Source organism: Daucus carota, chromosome 4 (assembly GCF_001625215.2).
Source record: "Daucus carota subsp. sativus chromosome 4, DH1 v3.0, whole genome shotgun sequence".
In the NCBI taxonomy this organism is placed as follows: Eukaryota; Viridiplantae; Streptophyta; class Magnoliopsida; order Apiales; family Apiaceae; genus Daucus; species Daucus carota.
Genome location: NC_030384.2, coordinates 26,034,555 through 26,059,733, shown reverse-complemented (window position 1 = coordinate 26,059,733; position 25,179 = coordinate 26,034,555). Strand labels below are relative to the sequence as shown.

Sequence of the window (25,179 nt, the reverse complement as noted above, 5' to 3'; positions counted from 1 at the left end):
AACATTCTTGGAGGCATGGCTCACAAATCATCATTCTTTAATTAATGCTTCCTAGATTATCTTGATATGTTAATGGATTATTTTTTTTTCTCGCGTAATTTTAAGAAATTTGAATGTGTGTTTAAAATTATTATTATTAAAATTTTGTGATTAAAAAAATTAATATCATAATTTTATTTAAAGATAATAATTTAATATTGATATTTATAAGTGTGCGGTCAAAATGTTTAAAAATACGTATGAAGAAATCAAGAGACGTGTATATCTCAACAAGGAAAATAAAACCGATTTTCAGGAATTTCACACGGACACACTAACTATTACTCATGTGTCCCCCTCATTTTTTTTACGTTAATTTTTGGCACGTTTTTTCACACTTATTTAAAGTATAGTTACATAATATATTTTTTTAATTTTTTTCTCTGAATAAAAATTTGATGTTTAAATTTTTATTAAAAAAATAAAATGTTAAAAAAATTTTATGAAACTATAAAATAGAAGACTCGAAATGCGTGCAAACAGTGTACGTAAACTATTACGAGGAGGGGGTAATACATTAGATATGATGACAGCTCACACCAAATCTAGTATATTTGTTTTATATTTATACAATACTTTTTTTTATTATTTGAAAAATAATTTGAGATAAAATTCAATAAAATTCGAGGGAAGTGAATATTGCATTGAATAATAGTAAAAGTCGAGTACACATTTTTTTGCTAGCAATGAATTTTAGACTTTAATTTGTTACAAGGCAGTTTAAAAGCATCTCCAATAATATCGACTAAAAATAGTAAGATATAGTGAACTTGTAAGATATTCTGTTAAATTTGATGAACTTGTAAAATATTTTGTTTTGATGATACTAACTATACTGATTGACTATATTTTTAAAATAATAAAATCAATTTTTCAAATCATTATAAATAAATATATAATTTAACATGATAATAAATGATGTGGAATGCTGTTATAGGTCTTTGGAGTCTGGACATCGTCTAAATACAAGAAGATGACTATAATTATGGAGTAGAAGAATGTCCCATAAAAATTTGTCTTTCCCGCATATAAATCTTTTATATATAACATGTAATAATAATTTTTTTTTGCCGGACATATAATAATAATTTTAGTTAAGAATTTTACAGAATACTCTACGAAAGAATAAGTTCACTAATTGTTTAAAGATAAACAAAATTTTAACATGAAATAAACTATGCTACACTCTTACACACACTTAACATAACTATATCATGTTGTAAAAAGCTGAAAACTCCACATTTGCATTGTTACTGAAGTTTCACAAGATGGCCGGGGAGACACCAATAGCTGTTTGCCACGTAGAAGATACTCCAAGTATAAAGGCACGCCGTAATTAAGAATGGATTATATTAATGAAGATATAAGTATTAGAAATCTATGTACGAACCTTCCTCGACATTGCTTGGAAGTTGGAAGAGAATAAAGAAAAGAGAAAGCTGAAACAGCATATTCGGTCATAAGGTTCATTTTCACTTCTAATTAAAGGGTTATTTAACTTCATATCTAAAACACGTTGATGAATTTATTCGGTTGTCATTGTTGCTTGTAAATACACCCATCACGTTGTATGCAACGTCCTTATAGTTGTGTTTGCTAAAAAATTTACTATGGCAAATCGGTTTATAAAATATATGGTGATTGTTGATGTATAAAAGCTATAAACGGATGGATTCGTAATAGATTGAAGATCAAATTTGTATGAATTAATGAATTTGAATCGTCTATATTTTAGATTAAGTTTTAAGGGTGTGGCTGAACTTTACAGCAATTTGCAAACTTGTGGCCGAATTTTAAAAATTACAAAAGTGTGGTTAGAGTTCGCCTCGCCTTTTAAAATTTTGGCTTCCGATTTAACCTCTAACACAGCTAACATAGTTGATGGTATTTTTGGACATTTTAAAAATTCTTCTCCTCTCTCTCTTTTTTTCTCTCTCTTCACACCACACTCTCTTCTACCTCATCATCCTTTCAAGTATCTCACTCGGATTCTCCTTGTCCTGGAAACTCGAGTACCAATGATGGGGACCCCTTTTATGCGGTGGTTCTATGATCGTCCTCACCGCGTTCACACTTCTTTTTAAATTGGGTGAGTGGTTTGTTTATTGTGATTTTTTTTCTGAGTTCACTGATTCACTTTTCTAGCCAGTAGTGGCTTTCTTTTTTGCGTTAATGTACAGTCGAGTCGCATAGCTATTTTGTTTTCAACTGAGTAACAGTAGGTTGAGTTTGTAGGTTGAGTTTGTTTTGGGCGAGTCACTACATCGAAATTTTGCTTGTAATTCGGGCATAGTTCTTCTGGTTGCAATTTTAATCACATGGCAGTTAGTTAGCATGTCTTATCTTCTAAAAGGGAGATGGAAAGATTAAGGAACCCTAGCCCCCTCTGTTTCTTCCCGCTTTACCCCAAACAATTTTATCTATACTTCCTTCGTCCCTCTGATTTTTATACACATTCCTTTTTCATTTCTATATATTTCAAAATTTTCCCAAAATAGTAAAATTTTATAATATAAAAATTACATTCACCCACTACTTTCATCTACTTTTTCAAATCTATCAATTAAATACTCATGAGTCCCACTTCTTTACCTACTTTTCTTTCCCTTTCTCATTTCTTTACACTACTTTATACATTTTCCTTAGTCTGTCTGCCCATTCCAAATGTACATCCCAAAGGGATGGAGGGATTATATTTTTTTACGTATCTGCCTCCTTATTTTTTTAATTTCTAAGTGAGTTAACAGTTAAAATCTAATGGACTTAACGGCAACCAAAATTTTAAAAGGCGGATGCGAACTCCGGCCACACTTTTGTAATTTTTAAAGTTTGGCCACAAACTTGCAAATCGGTGTAAACTTCAGACACACCTTGAAATTTATGTACATTTAGACCGGATTGTATTTTACCAATTCACATTTGTTTGAATCAATTAATTCATATATATATATATAATTATTTTAATTTTAAATAAATAAATTTTATTATGAGTTCATATAAATTAAGAAATAATTTCATATCTTACATATATATTTCTAAAATAGAATAACTTAAAAAAAATATTAAGTTTTGATTTATAGATACATGTTATATTAAAAAAATTCATTATAATTATCACTATCATTTAATTATTTTACTAGTCTGTAATTAGTATTACTTAAATATGATACTCAAATACTTTTTATTTCCAAAATAAATAAATTAATAATTCAAAAATATGTTATATATATAAACAATAATAAATCAACGCGCAAAAAGGAACATTGATAAAGAATAAAGTAGCACATTACACAATTGAATATACAATATTATTTAAATTTTGATTTAAATTATAATTTTAAACTAACTAAGTTTTTAATATTAATAATAACAGTGTTTGATTTGTTTAACAATATATACAATCTAAAAATAATATGAATCTTTGTGATATTCATTATGCAATATTAACAACTAATCAAAGATACGTGTAGCCAACACTAATTATGATGGTATTTACAGCAGGATTGATATTGTTGAAAAGCGTTTTCAAAAGTTCTTTCGTGTATATTGAGTAATTAAAAGCAAAAGTTTGATTCGAATTGTTTTGGTGTTTGGACTTAACGCAAGGTCGAAATTTCGCATAAAATAAAGCCTGTACGTCAAATAGTGGGTCCCTTGCAAGTGGGGCACTTTTAGTGGTCCAACTTGTATACTAGAATTCTAGAATAGTCGATAACGGACTTTCAATTCATAGTACTCCTCTGTAAACGACGGGAAAAAAAGAAAAGAAGAAGAGTTCATACTCTTTTGATAAAAAAAAAAGAGTTCATACTCTTTTTCTAATTTTCTAATTTATTTTTTAAAAAAATTGAATAAAAATCTAACATGTAAATTTATATTTCATAAAAAGATTTTAAAAATAAATTGCAGAACTATACTCTACAAGAATATTAAAGTATGTGTCGCGTCTCTGTACCACTATATACTACTCAGGGGAACGAAGAGAGTAGATAAGGTTCCGATGGTTACTGTGTTAGCAAACAGTAATAATAACTTTATGCTAAAAAATTGTCTGTTAATAATAATTTTTTCCGAATAATAATTTTTACCTTAAAAAGTTATTTTTAAGGAAAATATGTTCTCCATACTTTTTGAAAAAAACTGCTTTCAGCTTTCTTTGAAGAACTGTTAAATACATTCAAATATGAATTGAAACTAAATGGTGCATTAGCATGCTGATACGAAGTTTGAGCAAATATATTTGGCATCACATTCAAACCACATATAGGCATAATAAGCATATGCATAATAATAGAAAAAGATGGCATTTGGATAGTTTTGCAATTGAGAGAGATGATTAACACACCACATCTACCACATATTTTTCTAGGAGCATAGAAATCTGATGTTAATGTCTACCTTTTTAATTTTGTTGTTTTTTTCTCTTATCCTCAGCCTTAACATCAATCTGTTCAAGTCTCTACTTCAATTTCTTTTCAAACAGAATCACCTATGTTTGTTCTTTCAACAATCTTAAGATTGCTGCAATCTTTCTTTACAAAAATTTTGTCAACGGAACCATATTTCTTATTGAGATTGTTAAGAGTATTCTTGTCAACTGATGATTATTCTTCAAAGCGTAATTTCCATCCATTGAGTGTGCAGCTTTCAACAAATTATCATTATCCGTTGATTCATCTGTTGAGCTAGCTAGTATGGAAAACTTCAATTTTCTTCTCGTCTCTTTTTCACGCATTCTCAACAAAGATTTCCAAACCCTGAACCTGAATAATGTTGGTAGCAACATCTTATCATATTTTAACCTTGCTATGATCTCTTATTCATTCTCTAACCGTTTCTTTAAAAAAAAAAATTCTCTTTTTAAGACACGAAGAAAGATCATCTTTTATAGTTTGACATTCTACCTTCATTCTTTAAAATTTAATGAATTGAGACTCTAAGATATTGTTTTCATCACTGAAAAAGGTATTAACATCTTTAATTCTAAAGTTTTTCTTAGTTAGTGATTGTTATGTAATATGCAAATGATATAGTTCAATAGACATCTCATCAATAGTTCTATTGCATTCTTCTTTTGTCAAATCAGTCAAGTTTGTAGTATATACCTGACTGCTTGCTGTACTATCTTCCTGTTAATCTGATTTGGTCATAGGAGCAAGATCGACATGTCCAATTCCATCATCAAAATTATCCTCAACTCAGTCCTCCTCCTTTGTGATGAATGTTCTTTCCTTTTGTTTAAGAAGGTCAAAATACTTCTTTTTATAGTCCATATATACTATCAGATTGTTTCCACTCAACTTTAGAATTTCTGCATTCATTCAAGAAATGTCCAGCTACTCCACAGTTGAGCATTTAAACTGGACCTATCAACCATCTTATCAGTATTGAAATCCTTTATGAATGACTCAGCTGCATCAGGATTCTTCTTGAATTTGAGAACCTTCTTGACATAAATGCCATATGTTCATCAATTTCATCCATGTCATCATCACCTGAATCAATCTCTTCAATCATCTTGCTCTTTCCCTTGCTTGTTTCATAGCTTCCTTCTTTGACATCCTTGACAAATGTTTCATTCGCTTTTGCATTTGCATTTTCCTCTTCAGCTTTCAGTTCATTTACTGCTACCAAGGTCACAATTTTTTTTTCTTCTTTTAGCCCTTTTCAATTTCTTCATCTTGCTCCATCACAAGTTCATATGTTTTCAAGGTTTCATACAGCTTCACCAATATATAGTCCTTGTACTCCTAAGAGTCTTCTAAGGAGAGATGTTAGTTAATGATAATGAATGAAAAGAAGATCTTAGTGATTAAGGATCCGCTAAAATATTGTTCGAGTAGTTTTTTCCCCACATTTCCTATATTTCAGTTTAAGACTCCAAATAGCTAAACTATTTAAATTACTCTAACTCTTATTTTATTATTTATATCAAAACACACACTTTCTCTCTTCACTTTTATGATAATGATATCTTTTAATGATAAATATTATATAAGAAATTAATATAGGGAATATTGTTGAAGATGTGAATATCTATTAATATCTTAAATTATTAAAATTCAATATTTTATATTAATGTTTTAAAAATATAAAATACTTATGGAATTAGATGTTATAAAGGCTACATAGGTAAAAAGGAGAACAAAGAAAGCAAAGTACTAGACTTGACAATTTGATACACGACACAGAAAGTTAACGTTTGAGTTTTGATTTTTGGTACACGGCCACGAAAATACACGGTAAATTTAGTGTTTGATATGGATTTTCATTTTATATACACGAATGTAAATGATATAAAAATATTTTTAAATAAATAAGTATATTTTCATGTAAATATATATATATATTTACATATATAAAATACATATTTATGTACAAATTTGTACACAACTATATACAAATATAAAGATTTAATTTATATTTCCTAAAATTATACATAAAAAAGTATTTTTAAATTATATTTTAATTATTTTTTGTTATTATATCTATATTATAAGTACACAAAAAGTACACGACACGTTTCGAAACAGATATAGGTTTTAGATTAGCAACACAAATCCAAACCGGGTAAGGTATGGATTCCACTTTCGAATACACGAAACACGAAAACACATGGCACGAAAATGCACGAGCTCATCAAGTCCAGCAGCCGCCTCCCTTGTCTCATCTATTAGGGTTGTCCATTTTCAAGTAAATCGATGGGCTTTAACTGATTTTCTCCGGTGGAAAGCCCCAACTCCTTCATTATCTTTTACTCTCGTTAATTTCCTCTCAATAAAACCCAATCTTTTGGGTGTTTGTGTGTCTCTTCTCTTGGAGTGTGTGTTTTGTCTCTCATTTTAGAGTGTTTTGTTATGTTTTTGTTTAGTTATGATTGGGTTTATTTCGTGTTGGATCTGTTGAGAACGAGTTTATTGATATTTTTGGTGATCTGTAAAGACTGTATTGAATTTGGGATGGTGGTGATTATTGCAAGAGCTCACCTTACACAACCAAAGATTGTTCATCCTTCACGTGTTTACACTTTCGGCCTGTCTATAACTGGTATCCAGTATGTAGATAGGTGGGGTGCCTCCGGCAGGTGTATAGCTGGTATCTGTGGTGCCGCTTCTCCGATCTCAGTTTATGCGATTGGTGTTTTTGAACATTGAGCTAACAATGATTTTTATGTGATATGGGCAATTGTACATATCATGTAGTAAGACTAATTTGATTATAAACTCATTTACTTCTCAACATGTTTTGTAAATAATGGTTGCATGGACATCATGAAAAATGGTAAGGGTGATGTCTAAATATATTTCAGACATCGGTTTTTGACCGATGTCTATATATAGACATCACCGACAAGGACATCGGTCCGGAAAGAACATAGAGATCCGTTAAAAACCGATGTCTATTGACTGTTTTCTTGTAGTGTGTGATGTTACTATTTCCAGACATGTTGGTGCAATTTGGATCGCTTGAGATGTCTTTGATTTCGTTTTTAGCTTCAAGAATTCTTAAATTCTATGTGTTAAACGATTATGAAACAAATCGTCTAATTTTTTTTGGGAAAAATATCAAATTGGTGACTCGTTCCATTCAAATATATCAAGTAAGTCGCCACTTTCCAATTTGACTCAAATTGATCACCAAAATACCTCTTTTGTTCAGCCCGTTAGAGTCAAACAAGCGGAATAGACATTTTTAACGTTAAACGTTAAAATAAAACTCAAGGAATCTCAAACAAATATACACATATACATACATGCGTGGGAACAGAAGGACTTATACATATATACATGTATATGTGTATATTTGTCTGAGATTCTTTGGGTTTTATTTTGTCTTAATCTAGTTCGCATGCCAACTCATGTCCACGTGGCGGTCTTCTGCTGATTTAACGTTTAACGTTAAAAATGACCGTTCCGCTTGTTTGAATCTAACCAGCTGAACAAAAAAAGTACTTCGGTGACCAATTTAAGTCAAACTGGCCGAAAGTGGTGACTTACTTGATATATTTGAATGGAACGAGTCACTAATTTGATATTTTTTCCAATTGTTTTTAGTATGTTATTTGTTTTACTTCCTGATTGTATCGACGGTTGGGAGTGTGTGCAGAATGTATCATATTGAAGTTAATGAAATCCTCTTACATTTGTCAAAAAAAAAAATACACGACCTAATCTACAAACTATGGACACAGGAGTTGACAGTCCTTAACAGAAACTAATAGAAGCACAGATGGTAGTAGTGTGCGCGTATTTATATTTCAAATACTGTGTTTGATTGATAGTTAACAGAATTACAAAGTGCACACACTGTATATACCCTCTCTCAGCCATTTTTTATATTTTTCTCATATAAAATATTCCAATTAACTTTTTATATTTTAAAACTTATCAAAGATAGTAAATTATAATATAAAAATCAACTAAGCCTACTACTTTATCAACTATACTTACTTTATATATAATATATTAGTGAATCCCCACAATTATCTCTTATTTTTTTTACTTCTCCAATCTATTGTATATATTTTTTTAATCTTCGTACTCAACTCTTGAGGACAGAAAGAGTACTTTAGACAGATATCTTACATTTAGCTCATCTTTGTATGAATGCACAGTAAAAAAAAACAGCAATCTATAAGCAGAAACGCTTGGGTACTCACCATATTTTTACATAGAATAAAGGCTGATTATTAGAAAGAGAATATCATCTCTCGAACGCTTCACATGTTTGAAATTACAAATTCAAAATATCTTACTACATTCTTTTACTCACAGTATTTTTGGAATTGAAAAAGCGTATTAACATTGGTCAGCCGAGGCGAGATTGAATCCAAGATGATTTGGACCACAGCATAAAGATGATTTCGATTGTTTCTTACCCTCGAAACAAAACAAAAATTATTCTTTTGGATTTCCAATATTTAGACAAAAAAAGAAACTTGTTGAATCACGGGAGAAACATAAAGAAACTTGTCACTGCATGTAGGTCCAATGCAGATTCACTGCAAATAAACAAACTTGTTACTTTCGATGTTCATTCACTTGATTATTCTTCTTTAGAGAACTCCAACCGAAATGTTTTCGTACTGTGGTCCTATGAGAAACCCAAAATCGAGGGTACGTCGTTCTTTCGCTATCTCATTACTGCACCCGTGTTTCGATAGTATTTTCATAAAAATAATCATTCAAAAAAAAAAAAAATAGATAATTGGGGTGGCGGGATTCAATTTAAATTGTGAGAGTAGGGTACATTCTATTTAAAAAATATTGAAATGATATACTAGAGAACTTAAATCTCGAAATTCTGAATTTGATCATATTTGGATAAATAAAAAAATAGGATTTAAATTTTATTTGAAATTTCAGCCATACTAGTATAAAATCAAGAATTTGGAGTAACATACCAAATCATATCATTTAAAATATAAAATTTAGATGAAAAAACTGAGAGAGTGTGTAATTAACTTAACTTAGACTTTATTATTAATAATTTCGTGTAGTAAATGGAGAGGTTCAAAAAAATTTGTTGTAAAAGTTGGGTTGAACAAGTTCTCTTCCCTTCTGGAGTCCTTCATACTTTTTGCAAGAAATTATTATATAACGGTTTTCTTACTCTCCTCCATCTCTCCTCCATTCCTAAAATATAACCGTCCAATTAAATACAAATCAAAATTATAATATAAATCAAAATTATAATATGATTCTTTGTAACTTACCACATTAATTGATTAGAGATACTCTTAGAAATTAGAATAAAAAGTCCACTCTTTATGCAGATATTTAAAAAGAAAAGGAAAGGGCCAGTTCTAGACACTCACTGGGTGCTTAATTCAGTGTAGAATGAGAGGAGACTGTTGTATCGATTTTAAAATAACTGCAGGTAAATATACACAAAGATGGGGATACATTCTTGGGGAAAAAAGATAAATATCACAGGGTTTAGTTTTCACTTTCTCTCTCAAAAATTAGGGTTTGAAAATCCGCTTCCTGTCATATGTTTTTGTCCCTTTTGAAGCTAATCCAAAGGCTTCCATCGACTTTTTCAGAGTGTGTTTGTTTTGTCTCTCTTTTAATAGGGGTGATCGCCGGACAGTTTTTTCTAAACTAAATCGAAAACCAAACCGCCTGTACAGTTTGGTTGAAAACTCAAAATTACGACCGCACCACGCTAGCATAAAAATCGCAAACCGCACCACAAAAATATGTTGTGGTTGTGGTGCGGTGCGGTTTGTACGGTGTATACTTAAGAATAGATATTTTTAGTTGAAGTAAGAAACAAATTTTAAATATATGATGATTAAAACATTTTCTTGTAATGAATTTATATGATATTTATCATTTCAGAGCTACAACAACTAAAATAGTGCAAACAAAGTGTAAATATGATAATAGATATGAGTACTAGGAGACATATTATAATAATATAATCATTTCATACAAATTTGGTATAATAGTATTGCGAGATTGATAAAATAATACTAATTAACTATAATTTGCAGAGATTTAACAAATATATATATAACATAATTATAAATAATATATATGTATATAATATAATTTTATTTGACAATCACTAATATATTTAAATATTATAATATTATGGTGCGGTGCGGTTTAAACTGTACTAGTAACATGTCAAACCGCAACCTGAACTGCACTGCGCAGTTTGTGAAAAATTCAAACCGCAACTGCACCATGAAAATTAAAAAACGTGTTTTGTGGTGCGATTTGGTATGGTGCGGACGGTTTATGCGGTTTGGGCTTTTTTTTATCACCCCTACTTTTATAGTATTTTGTTATGTTTTGGTTTAGTTATGTTTGGATTTATTTGATGTTAAATGTGTTGAAAATAATTTTATTGATGTTTTTGAGATCCGGAAAGCCTGAGAGCCAATGATGACTAATTGACTATGGTAAAAGCTCAACTTTCACATCGTTGGGTGTTTACACTTACGGTATGTCTATCGCTGGTAGCCGGCATGTAGATAACTAGGATGCTGCTCCTGCAATATCAGTTTATGCGATTAGAATTTATGAACACATGTCTAAGGCTTTTATAGATAAGATCAATTGTGATGTTGCTGCTTTTTGGATATTGGTGCAATTTGGATCGCTTGAAATATCTTTGATCTCATTTTTAGTTTAAGATTTTTTGAATTTTATGTGTTAAACGATTAAGAAATAAATTAGCTAATTATTTTTGTTAATTATTTGTTTTCCAACATGTTGTATTGACAGTTGGGGATTTTTTTCTTGACTTTATCTTGTTTTGATTAATGAAAGTGTTTTTTTTATGACAAAAGAAATTCTTCAATCTACTGTTCCTAGTGTTCAAAACAGGGTATATGCGACCTTTTAGACGATAGATCGCATCAAAACGCCCCAATTTGATTGTAAGTGATAAAATAGGCGATTATTAAAGAAATCGGACAAAATTATTTGTGGACGACAAAATTCCGCCTGTGGTCATTGATTTTTAAGTCATTACAACATATTCCAACAAACTTATAACTTTAAGTTTATAAAAGATGTAGAAAAAGTCTGATTAGCTATTATGAAGAAAGACAACTCTAATAAAGAAATGATTTAAAGGTTCTTGACTAATAATGATTAATCAATTTTAAATCACATGAAGAATTTCAAATGAATTTAATTAAGTTTTCTTTTCAAGATTGAGCAAAATGTCAAGATATTGAGATGAAATATAATATAATTTCAAGTTTTAGGTCAAGGTTTTTGGGTCAACTCGAACAACATGCCGACCGGAGGTGAAATCAAAGTTCATTCTTCATATTTTCATAAGTGATCCCTTAAAAATTTAAGTGGTTATTTGGTTGAATGTAGGATGTAATTTAATAAAAAAAGTTTTACTTTCTTTTCGTAAAAATTACTTGTAAAAAGTCTAATAAACTTGTTTGATTTGACAAAAGTGAATTTTATTCTTCCTTATATCCATCATTTTATTTAAGTAAATTATAAATTTTACTTAATAGATTTTGAATAATTACTATATCCATTTTTTTTATTATAATAATAATTTGATCAATATTGTTTTCATTGCTCTTTCTTATTATAACATCTCCAACCTACTTGTAACCTGCTTGCAATTTTAATTTTATTGATCGAGCTTTGGCCTTCTTACCTTGCCGATGCAATAGTGTGAAATGGCTCCTGTACAAAATATACAACTAAATAATAAATATAAAATACAAGATATACGTAAACTGAGCCATTTACGAGTAAATGGATCCGCGGACGCTCGAACTTACGACGTAGATCAAGTGTGCGTCGTGAGTTGTTACGACGGATAACAGATCCGTCATAAAGTAGTTTATTTAAATATTTTCACTTAATTAAAAAAAAATCAAAAAGTACCAACTCTTACACCGACGTCGTTTTTACTGAAGTTTACGACGGAGAGAACATAGTCCGTCGTAATTTCAATGAATTTAAATTTATTAATTGACCAACCGTAATTAATGTTAGGATACACATTAAGTCAACCGTTGCGGAATAATATATTTAAATGAACTTACAACGGACTATTTGCTGTCCGTCGTAATAAGTTAGTCTGAATAATCAACCAGCAGCACTCCTATTCCTCTTTCTAAACTTCACTATTCTATACCAATGCAAGATAATTTTCTCTGCGATTTCACCAAAAATATGATATAACAACAACGATCACCACTCCCATCAATGTAAGTATATGATAAATCTTTACTTATTCTTTAATATTTTCTTTTCCTAGTTACTACTTATTCTTTAATATTTATTTGTGTTAGTATGTATTTTTGTTTATATGCATATTGAAATCGATACAGATATTATTCATGAATATATGATATCTTATGATCGAAGTTGGATCACTCGACGAATAATTCCCGCTGATTATGGATTTACGGATGAATATAATGAGAGGGTTAAATATTTTTTGGCATTTGCGAGAGCAATTCTAAAGAACCGCATAATCCAAATCTTCTTATTAGATGTCCTTGCGATACATGTAGATATTAATTACATCAACTAATTTCCGATGCCGAGTTCCACTTATTTGCAACCCATTTTCTCGAGAGTTATACCATATGTCACTTTCATTACGAATCTAGCGGGTCGAGAAATGAACAAATGAATGATCACGAAAATGTGTATGATGAATATGAGATGTTGAGGGATGTTTTTGGGCCGAAAGCTTTGGAAGTAGAGAATGACATTTTTGAGGACCCGAACGAGCAAGCAACTAAATTTATAGACAATGTAAACAATGTTGGGGAGCCAATGTATCCGGGCAATATAAAGTACACACAATTGAAGTTTATTTCAAGATTACTGCATTAGAAGAGTCTTAACCAATGTAGTGATAAAGCCTTTGATGAGTTGCTCCTTTAACTTGGGGACGTGTTTCCGGTGGGACATAAACTCCCTTCTAATTATTATATGCTGTCAAGAAGACAATTAATAAGCTGAGTTTGGGATATGAAAAAATACATGCATGTGAGAATGATTGTATGTAGTTTTATGATGATGATAAAGATTTGGAAAATTATATGTATTGTAACTTTAGTCGATACAAAGCTGCAACACATGCCGGGAACAATATCATTCCGAGGAAGGTATTAAGATATTTTAAAATCACTCTTTGATTGCAGCGTTTGCACATTCTACCCGCACTGCTGAGCATATGAAATATCATAAGTATAGAACTGTGGATGAAAGGGTTCTTGGAGGATAAAAAACCGTGGTCATTGCTTTTTCTCTAGGATATGATATGCAGATTTTTTTTCTTCCACCATCTTCATTACAAAATTGTAAGAGCCCGCCTGATAATAATCAATATCATTTTCAAGATCATAAATTTGATTACAAAGAGAATATCACTATTAATTTATATATTTTATAATCCCACAAAATATATTCATCTGTCTTTTATTTATTTAACATATTAAGTGAAAAATACAATAAATAGAATAGGACAGAAATAACTGGTAATTCACTATCATCATTTATTTTGAGAATCTTCATTCTTACATGAATTTGTTAAATGTCGTTGGGAGATCTGTGGTCATTACACATATTTAATCCTGTAAATAATATTTGTTCACCTATAAACCCAAAAAGCTGTCCGCGCAAGTTCTTAAATCATGGCGGCTCCTGAATATTTTTATTCTTTATTCTTGACGAATATCTACTTGTCTGTTAGTCCACAGCTCAGTTTGCCGTCGATAATGACAATATTATAGCATGTTCAGTGTAAGATTGATTAGTACACGTTTAGTTAATTTACGTTCATGCACAAAAACCAATGACATTGAAGTAATTATACATACATCTTTCTAAATAATCAAGTAAGGCATTTTCTGAATATTTTTTTGGTGTTTAATTGTGTCATCCCCGCCCCGATCCCTGAATTCAAAACCCATCTCCGAACTCTGAACGGGATACTTTTCCTCCCCGATCCCCGCCCCGAACGGGGATCCCCGGGATCGGGGAATTCCATTTTTTAATAAAAAGATAATGATTTTATAATATATATAAAATATACTTTTTAATAAAAAATGAAAATACTAACTCATAATATACTAATAAAATGATATTATCTCATATTTTCAACATCAAATTATATTGAAATTGATTTATAATATAAATTAAAGATAATTTTAAAATATATTATATTACAATATAATTATAATCGACCAACAGAAATAAAGAATATTTTTTAATTGTAATAATAGTATAAAAGGAATATATTTAAAATAATTTATTTAGTATAATATATATAAACATATTATTATTTATATATATATACAGTCGGGGTCGGGGAGACAAGAATCCCTGACCCCGACCCGAACCCCGAATTTTTTATAAAACTTTCCCGATCGCCGCCCCGTCTCTGAAAAATTCCCCGAATCCTCGATCCGTTCGGATCGAGGAACGGGTCGGGGTCGAGCAGGGCGGGATGAATGTCCATCCCTAACGTCAATCAATAGTCAAAACTAAAAAAAGTATGAACAAAATTTTACACTGGTGACAACTTATGATAGTTTTTCCAACTTATCACATGTATATTATTAAAATGTGACATATGTTAAACCCTGGTTCAGTTATACATATGGACTTTCAGCAAATATACATGTGATAAGCACATAAATTGTGTGTGGGAAAAATAAATTATACGTCAATAATTATTTTAATGTTTACGTAAACTTTAAACATACCGTTTGGCTGTAAGAAACTAGAAGGTCTTACATAATTTGGGTCCATTTTATACAAATGATTAAGATAATGATACTCAGCAACCCAAGCAGGTACTAAAACATGAGAAGTCATGTTTTAAGAAAACAACACTATGTTTTTACGTACTTGCTTCTTTACATTCCTGCTACTTGATTCATGGAGTTGGTGACCATCCAGTGCCTATATATACATTCCGCTTTCCTATGCATTTGCAACTTCATCATATTCTCTCACAATTCTTTCTACTCAAGAACCTACTATTCGGCTCTTTCTATCATTTGTTACGAGACATGGACCGAAAATCGGATTCCAGCGTGAAAAGAAGCTCAAGATCTCCCCACACAAAACCTCCATTCACTCTAAGCGATGTCAAGAAAGCAGTTCCACCACATTGTTTTCAGCGTTCCGCTATTCGCTCTTTGTCATACCTTGCCTTGGATGTCTTCATTTCTTTCTCTCTTTACTACATTTCCGCAACCTATATCTTAACCTCCGAAGTAGTCATGTCATCCAAATTATATTTTCTTACTTGTTGGATTATATATTCATTGCTTCAAGGATGCATACTTGCTCGATTTTGGGTCATAGGTCACGAATGTGGGCACGGGGCTTTCAGTGACTACAAATGGCTCGACGACACAGTCGGATTCCTCACACACTCGCTCGTCCTGTTTCCTTATTTTTCATTCAAGTTTAGTCACCATCGTCACCACTTGAGAACCGGATCCCTCGAAGAGGAAGAATTCGACGTCCCTCTGCTCAAGAATCAAGTCTCGTTTATTTTTAAATACCTCAACAATCCTGTCGCAAGATTTTTTGTTATTATCCTGGTTCTAATTGTTGCGGTGCCTCTGTACTTGCTTGTCAACTTCCGTGGCCGTACCTATGACCGATTCGCCTCTCATTTTGATCCGTATAGTCCAATGTTCTCACGAAAGCAACGTGCTCAAGTCTTGCTTTCGGATGCTGGATGCTTGGCCGTGATATATGTAGTATACAAACTTGCTCTGTTGAAAGGCTTCGCTTGGATTGGTTTTATTTACGTAGGACCCTACCTATTCCAAAATGCAATGCTGATCATAGTGGCTGTACTTCAACACACAAACCCTCTTGTGCCTTACTACAATTCCACAGAGTGGGAGTGGTTAAAGGGATCCATGGCAACAATTGATCGTGATTTTGGATTTCTCAACACGGTGTTTCATCAGCAGCCGAATACACATGTAGCACATCATCTCTTTCCGAAAATGCCACATTACCATGCAGTGGAAGCCACCAAAGCATTTAAGCCTATATTGGGGGAGTACTATCAGTATGATTACACCCCATTCTATAAATCACTGTGGAGTACTCTAAAAGATTGTGTCTACGTCGAGGAAGATGAGCAAAACAAAGGGGTTTATTGGTATAACAACAAGTTCTGAGTTGCGAGAGTTGGCCTCTCCCCAGTATGGAGAATCAGCCCCAGAGCTTATAAGTTGCTTTTTCTATTCAAAAGCATTCATTTTACTTGCGTTGTAGTATGATTGTTAATAAAGTTGTACTATAATTATTTAATTATTATTGGTTGATGTAATAACATGTAGAATTATACTCCACTTTGATTTATAAAAATTTTCTTTACATAGATATAACAGTAAATTGCATTAGAGTACAAATTCAGCTATTAGGTCACCATCTAATTTTTCGACATAATCACTACAAGAAAAGCGGCTTATTTCGACCGCCAGAATACGGTCGAAAATAGTTATTTTCGACCATAAACAGTCTAAAATAACTATTTTCGACCGAAAAAACCGGTCAAAGATAACGTAGTCGAAATTCGGATTTCGACCGGCTAATTTCGACCAAATACGGTCGAACAATTCCCCACGACAATTTGACTTTGAAAATTTTGAAAATTTGGAATGCCGCTCAAAATTTGAAATTGCGGTCGAATTAATAATTTCGACCGCTTTTTAAAACTCCCGCCAATTTCTTGCCGCAATTTTGTGGTCGAAATTATTTGACCATTTAATTTTTCCAGTCGTATTTATTATGCAATTTGCTGAAAATTATTTCCAAACTTCATTTTTTCCGGTCGAATTTATTATGCAATTATAAAAATAATTCAGTTTGTGCATACCTCTTCCTACCTGTACAAATCCAAGAATTGAAATATCCAACAAACAATAATTTTAAAACAAATTCTACATCCAAACCCCCCTGACATAAAATAAAGGCTTAAGAGGCACACTGCCATTGCAATCCATAATCCAAAATACAAGTTATATGTTACTTGTTATCGACAAAATATATATAAGTGATATTTCCATCACTGGCATCAACCAAAACATAAGTTAAATATTTGTCAAATTCCAGGAAACTACCTCATTCACAGCTGCCTATACTAAGATAAAGGGTATAAATAAGCATTAACATCAAACTCCCCTTCGTCTTCGAACCCAGTAACCTCTACCATTGAAATCTCCTTCCCCTTCGCTACTGGCTCTAGCTGACTAGGCTCCTTCTCCTTCCCCGCCGGCTCTAGCTGACTAGACTGTTAAAAGAACATAAATTAGTTAAAACATAGATACAGGTTAAAACTGATTAGTTAAAAAAAATAAGCCAATAGTAGTTAAAACACAAAATAAATAGACAAATAAAAAATGGAGCACATTAAAAGAAGATTGAACTAATCTCATGGCTAACATTAACGTTGACCATTTGTGAATGTTTAAAGGTTTCTGGATCTTATGATATAATGATATTATGTTGGCAAGAGTCTTGAAAAGAAATGATCTTTTAGTAAGTAGCAAACGTTATGAAAACTTCAGATACAGAAGTGTGCCAACTGAAACAAAAAACTGAGAACTTACAATGCTACCAAAAGGCCGGTAGGATATATGTTCAAATTAAAACATAGATATTACAGACAGGCAGTTACCAATCACCATTTAATACTTTTGATCCAACTCATTATCAATGAGAGCGATGGAGTTAAGATTCCAGTACTATTCCACTTAATTAAGATGAGAACTGAAGCATTAAAATCAATCTTCTTCTATGCCACTTGACTAAACCAAGAACTAAAATCATAGGAATAACTTGCAATCATAGAGCACATTAAAAGAAGATTGAACTAATCAACTAGTAAAGGAGAAGCGTTGCCCATACTACAACTGGAATATCGATCAAATCAAACCAATGGAAACACAATCAGATCAAAAGTAAATAGTAGAACTTAACAGATTCAGATCCATAGCAACATAAAGAAACTCCAAACAAAGCCACATGACCAAGAGATGCCGTGATCACGAAAAACACAAAACAACTAAATCCACCGACACAGAAAAACAAACAAACCAGCATTTCAACATTGACATTTCAAAATGAAATTATGATCCACATCTAATCACACAACCCAAAACAATCCAGATTCAAACATATTATCTTCATAATGTGAATTCAATAAACTAGATTCATCTCACAAACAAACACACACACACACACACACACACACACACACACACACACACACTGTTTCACACCATCAATGCGTAAGCAGAGTAGTTAATCTCATATTTATTATGTAAGATGAGGCACGAACAGTAGGTGAACAAGTTGGACAATAGAGCAAGAAACTTAATATTATATTTATTATATTTACTAATGTACTCAAGTTCACATGATGAAATGATATATGTTGTACGGATATTAAAAGATACAGTTAATTAATAAAAATGTCAATGCACAAGCATGAAGAATTATTTGCATATTGAAAAAGAAATACTAAGTGCAGAAAGAAAGACAAAAATATGGAAAGCTAGGTTTATTGTCGCTAAGCTGGGGGCACATACCTTTATAATGACCTTGTCATTATCAATGAGAATTTTGGGAATTAATCCCCTAGCTGCCCGGATGTAGTGAGTCCGATATAACTCCGGGAAAAAGACTCAGTTTCCCTTTCCTAGGAGGTTTACCCTTTAGCAACACCAACAGATCTCGCTTTTGCTTAATTTCTGTAGAAACTCTTTCACCATCTTCAGGCAATGGAGGCATAGAAGACTCAACCTCAATCATTTTCTCCTACAATATAACAAGCAAGAATTCAACAGTAAGATTCATTTGCATAATTGCCAATCATCTACAAATGATACAGAATATAAAGTGCGCACTGCACAACACTAGTAAAACAAACCTTCAGTTCTTTCACCGCTGGTTCATTAGGATTATATACATAATCCACAAACTCTAAATGTGTTAGTGGTGGCAAGCCTTTCGCCTCTCTTTCTTTATCAATTTTCTTCCGAGCAAATATAAAAAAATTTAAAATTAGTGCACCAATTTACTTGACAGGTGATACAAATAAAAAGAACATGGAAACTAATAGAAAAATAGTAGTATACCTCGCGTCTCACATCATACGACATTGCCCCTGTGCGCGAGTGACATTGTAGCTTTTTCCGTGCTTCCTTTGCATATTTTGACCTTTTCTTGGTGTCGGCCAAATTCTAATATTTCAAAAGAGATTGCCATACCTCAGAAGAGAAATAATGAGGCTTGCACAAGTCCCAAGGTATTTTATTATTATTGTATCCAGCATCCTTAAGAGCGGACATCTTTGTATCACGTCGGGTCTTTATTTTATTAAGAGCCGACTTGAAATTTCTGTGTAGATGCTTTCGACAAATACTGTCCCCCTCCTCGGTTGTATATCCATCTTGATATGTGTAATAAGTCTGTAGGCAAAATCATAAAATATGTCTAAGTTAACATAAAGCAACAAAAAGCAATGGTGGCCAGATGTAACTTACATAGCTATTAAATTTAGTGATTATCGTGGACATAGTTTAGTATATCAAAATAAAAAATAAAATTCAAAGGTGTATCTTCTCGCACATAATTAGCACACAGACATATTAAAGTTTTACATCGATGGAAAAAATTGAAAAAATAGAAGTAAATCTTACTTTCAAAATTTTGATGCAATTGTTGTAAAAACGTTCACGCTTGGCTCCCTTGTCAAAAACAGTTTTCTCATTCCATAGCTCTTTAGCAATGTAGCCCAAAGTGTTCTTATTCTCCTTATCAAGTATGCTGCATAAAACAAGAATTAAATTCCCACCAACACAACAGGATAAAACAACTTATACACTTCTACAGAAATGCAAATGTAATTGTAGAACAAGACAACTAAAAAAATGAGTAAAATGTACCCTGTTCTTTTGGCATTAAAATGTAAGATCTGCTTTGCATTTGGATCCGGTTTAGTCGCATAGTCACCTTGGTTAGTATCCCGTGCCTTCCTCTCGAATTTTATTTTGTTGCTAGTTTCTCCCGCCTCGAAACCTTCAAGAAAGCTTTCTCCATCACTGAAATCTTCTTCCATGTGTGGAACTTCTTCTTATCTGTCCTTGTCATTCTTTCTTTTACTCCGTTTAGTGATGGAGTGCCCATCACCACGCTCTCCCTCTCCATTGATTGTGCCACTCCGTCCCTTACCAGCCCCTGGTTTAGCCGAATCTACATAGGACAATCATATACCTTGAATCAAGTTCCATAATCACCCTATATGTATTGACCAGTAAAAGGTAGTTGCAATCGACATTGATAAGAAATTAAAACTTATAACAATGGCTAAGACCAGATATATATCAGGTATATGCTAATACTTGTTCAGATTTGACACATGGGTCAGACGTAACAGAACATATCATCGTATCCATATAAAAATTCTAGTCAATCTATTAAACTTAAAAGTAATAGCACATCTGAAAATTTAAAAGTCACTTTGGTTAAACTTTTAAATACGGTGGTAAATACTTCTATTAAAACAAAAGTTGATATAAAAATAGTTGACTGGTTTTCAACTTCGACAATTGAATCTGACCACAACTTACACACTAAGAAACAAGTTCTACTGCATTTTCCAACTGTATTGGCAACTTCGACAATTGAATCTGACCTACTATCTTTTGACTTTTGCTTATCATCAAGAATCATGTAGAATATGTTGTCAAAAACATTTTTCTCCGTGTGCATGATATCGATGTTATGACGAAGACTAAGGGTCTCCCAATACGGAAGCTCAAAAAATGGGGAAAAGTGGATCCAATTATGTGTCACACCATAATCTTTTGCTTTCTTCTTAGATGACTTTCCTGGAGGGGGGAATTGTTTATGCTCACACATGGTCTTTGCAATTATTCCTGAATGACGACATGTGCATGATCGTGTCTCAACACTTCCAAATCTCGTACTTCTTCTTAATGGATCATCCGGTTCTAAAAAATATCTAGAAGTGCCATAAAAGGTAACTTTGCCACCATACTTGAGTTGTTTGGCCTTTACCTCTCCCATGCAAACTGGACATGACAACTTCCCCTTAGTCGACCACCCGCTAAGCATGGCAAGTGCAGGAAAGTCGCTAATTGTCCACATCAATGCTGCTCTCATCAAAAAGTTGGAACGTGAGAACCTATCATAGGTTTCCACCCCATTCTGCCATAAATCTCTCAATTTATCAATCAATGGTCTAAGATAAACAAGCAAGTCTTTCGTTGGATCCTTAGGCCCGGGAATAAGAAGAGGCATAAACATGTACGGAGCTTTCGTGCACATAGATGGGGGAAGGTTGTAAACAACAACCACCATAGGCCATACTGTATAATCTCTCGCATGTGCATCACGAAAGGGATCAAATCCATCAGAAGAAAGTCCGAGTCTCACATTTCGAATCTCTTTTGAAAATTTTGGAAACCTGCAGTCAAATTGTTTCCACTCATCTCCATCTGCCGGGTGACTTAATTCACCTTCAACCACATTTCTGTTATGATGCCATCTCATACATTTTGCAGTCTTCCCAGCCATGAACAAACGTTGCAGTCTCGAGGTAAAAGGAAAATAGTGCAAGACTTTCCGTGGGATCTTTTTTTTGTTAAGATCTTTTGGTTCTTTGTATCGACTTTCATTGCATATGTCACAACGCATCTTCTCGCTATTTTCCTTGTAAAATAACATACAGTCATTCTCACAAGCATCAATCTTTTCATATCCCAAATTCAATCCTTTAAGCATATTTTTCACAGCATAGTAGGTTTGGGGCAGTTTATGATTGTCAGGCAAGACTGATCCAATGAGCTTAAACAACTCATCAAAGCCATTGTTACTACAATTATGCTTGTTCTTGAAATGAAGTAACTCGTTCACAAACTCAAAGGTTGTATAGTTGACATTATTTGGATAAATCGGTTCCGAAGCACTATGCAGCATCTTATAAAATTCTTTGGCGTCTGGATTCGGTTCATCCTCCACATACTCACACTACTTATTTGCCTCCCCAAAATCTCTTAACATATCATCGGCGTCATAATACATATCATCATCCCCATCACCAACATTTCTACTACTCGTCCCGATATTTTCTGCCGGCATTTCCTCCCCATGTGCAGTCCATATGGTATACCATTGCATCATACCATACCGATACAAATCAAGTTTAACGACAATAGGAGTCTTGTAGTGCTTATTTTTACAATGTCCACACGGACACCTAATAACCCCACCATTTCTTTCACGAATATTCTCACAAGCAAATTTAATGAAATCTTCAACACCATTTTTGTATTCGTTCGTTAAATATCTTGACTCGTTATATCGACTACGACTAATCCAACTACGATCAGATGCCATCTACAAGAAATACATACATTGAATTTATTTTAAAGCATTTCAACAAAAATACCCTAATTAAAATGTGCAAATATATCATAACTATAGAAACATGAAAAGTCATAAATATATGAAAAAAAATTCTACAATTACAATAATTGACAAAGATAAGTACATATATAGATATTAAGTGACTAAAAAAGATTACTTACTTGATGATTTATGATGATTTCATATGAAATTCATGAACTTGGGGTGCAAAAAGAGAGAGGGAATGGAGGAAAGCTAAGTTGGACAACGGCTACTGGAAAGGAAAGGGGGTGTGGTATTATTTTTATGCGCATATATTCGATCGTATCTGGTCGAATTTATACTTTCGACCAAATTCGGTCAAATTTGTAATTGCGACCATATTTGGTCGAATTTACACCTTCGACTAGATACGGTCGCATTTATATTTTCGACCAACAGCGGTCGAATTTATGATTTCGACCAGATATGGTCGAATTCATACCTTCGACCAGATACAGTCGCATTTATATTTTCGACCAAATTCGGTCGAAATTATATTTCGACCGAAAACGGGCGACACGTACTAAAAAAATTCAAATTCAAAAGTGCGGCAATTTTCCCGCCCACGAAATATTTTCAACCGGAGGTTATTTTCGACCAAAACCATGACGAGAATAAAATGGAGGGACCGGTCGAATGCACGCGTCGAAAACAACTTTTTTTCGACCGGCTATTTTCGACCGGTTTTATTTTCGATCATATACGGTCGAATTAATTAATTTCGACCACTTATTTTACAACCAACGCAGCTATAATAAAAGGTTTCGGTCGAAAAAAACGGTCGAAATTACCCTTTTTCCTTGTAGTGAATATTGGCAGTGTTACTAAAGATATGGGTCATCGTTGTTACTTTTATTATAGCTGCGTTGGTTATAGACCGTAAGACATGAATTAAACGACACATATAACTGTCATTAACGTCGATTGGTGATTAATATAAATTTTCTATCGGTGTGGATGTTGCTAAAAAAATCGACGTAAATCATATGGTCTATGTTGCATATTGTTTAAGTTATTGCGTTAACTCCTTTATTCCGGACGCATAATAATTAATAAAATAAAAAAAAGAATATTTTTTCAATTTTATGGTTACTTAGAGCCCATTTGACTGAGCTTATAACTTAAAATGACTTATGATTTAACATGAGTTATATGATAAGCTGAGAGTTTAAAATATCTGTTTAGATAATTTTTACATATTAATGATTACGAGTTACTAAAAATATAATAATGAAAATAAAAATGATTTATTGATAATTTATGTCTTATGAGTAATTTTTAGGAAAATTGTGTACGTGGTCTCTCTATTTTATTTGTAAAAATACATCTTCATTGTTTCTCTTTCAATATTTATGCCTGCTCAGTTTATTATTCTTTCAATAATACGATTTTTTATTCCTATCTTAAAGTATAACAATAATTTTTTTTGATGTCACTGCCCCTATCACGGTGGAGCAGAGAGACGACTGAGATCGGGATATCACTGAGGAGACATGATGGTCGGAGTTGAGCCGGGTGCGGCGGGCGGCGGTGATGATGGAAAGGAAGGTGTTACTGGTAGAGGAGGATTGATTGGTATCGGCGGAGACGACGACGCCCCTGAATTGATTAAGATGGTGGAGATGTCGTAGCAGATGGAAGTGGAGAAGTGGATGCAACGGGTGTTGATGAGGGAGAGTTTTGGTGGTTGGATGTGGCTTGTTGATGTGTTAGTAGTGAAGGAGTTTGATTGGTTTTAGTTGATTTTGTAGTTTCTTTCGTGATATTAAGGCTGGTCTTGTAGGGGCACTCATTTTTCACCATTTGCAACAATTTGCAACTTATTTTGTATTAAATATAATTTTCAATTATTTTTTTCAAAGTTGTACTTATAATTGCATATGTAGGGTTACTAAAAATTGCAGATATGAATCCTTATTCTTCCATTCTACATTAAAAAGGACATCAAAGAAAAGAGTCAAACTAAGATGGATCAATTACACTGGAGTGTATTTGGTGTCCAGAAATATTTACATTTCAAACCTTCGATTTCACATGTGAAAATTTGAGTTCTACATTTCAAAATTTCAAGTTTAGATTAATATAGAATGTCTGAGCTTTTAAATATAATCTAATTTTTTAATATATTCAAGAACAAACATGTCATTATATCGAATTCTGAATTTGAAATGGACTTCCAAAT

At 32.5% G+C, this 25,179-nt stretch overlaps 1 protein-coding gene across 1 annotated transcript; it reads left to right on the top strand.

Annotated features, from left to right (window-relative positions):
- The first annotated feature begins 15,440 nt into the window (after nt 1-15,440).
- On the top strand, nt 15,441-16,900 carry LOC108217089 (delta(12) fatty acid desaturase FAD2-like). Its single transcript, XM_017389940.2, has one exon. It carries the CDS (start codon nt 15,476-15,478, stop codon nt 16,694-16,696), a length of 1,221 nt encoding a protein of 406 aa, XP_017245429.2. The 5' UTR covers nt 15,441-15,475; the 3' UTR covers nt 16,697-16,900.
- Nucleotides 16,901-25,179: the final 8,279 nt, after the last annotated feature.

Bases quoted from the DNA above. Each gene is read 5' to 3' on its own strand.
- LOC108217089 (XM_017389940.2), top strand. From the start codon at position 15,476: ATGCATTTGCAACTTCATCATATTCTCTCACAATTCTTTCTACTCAAG.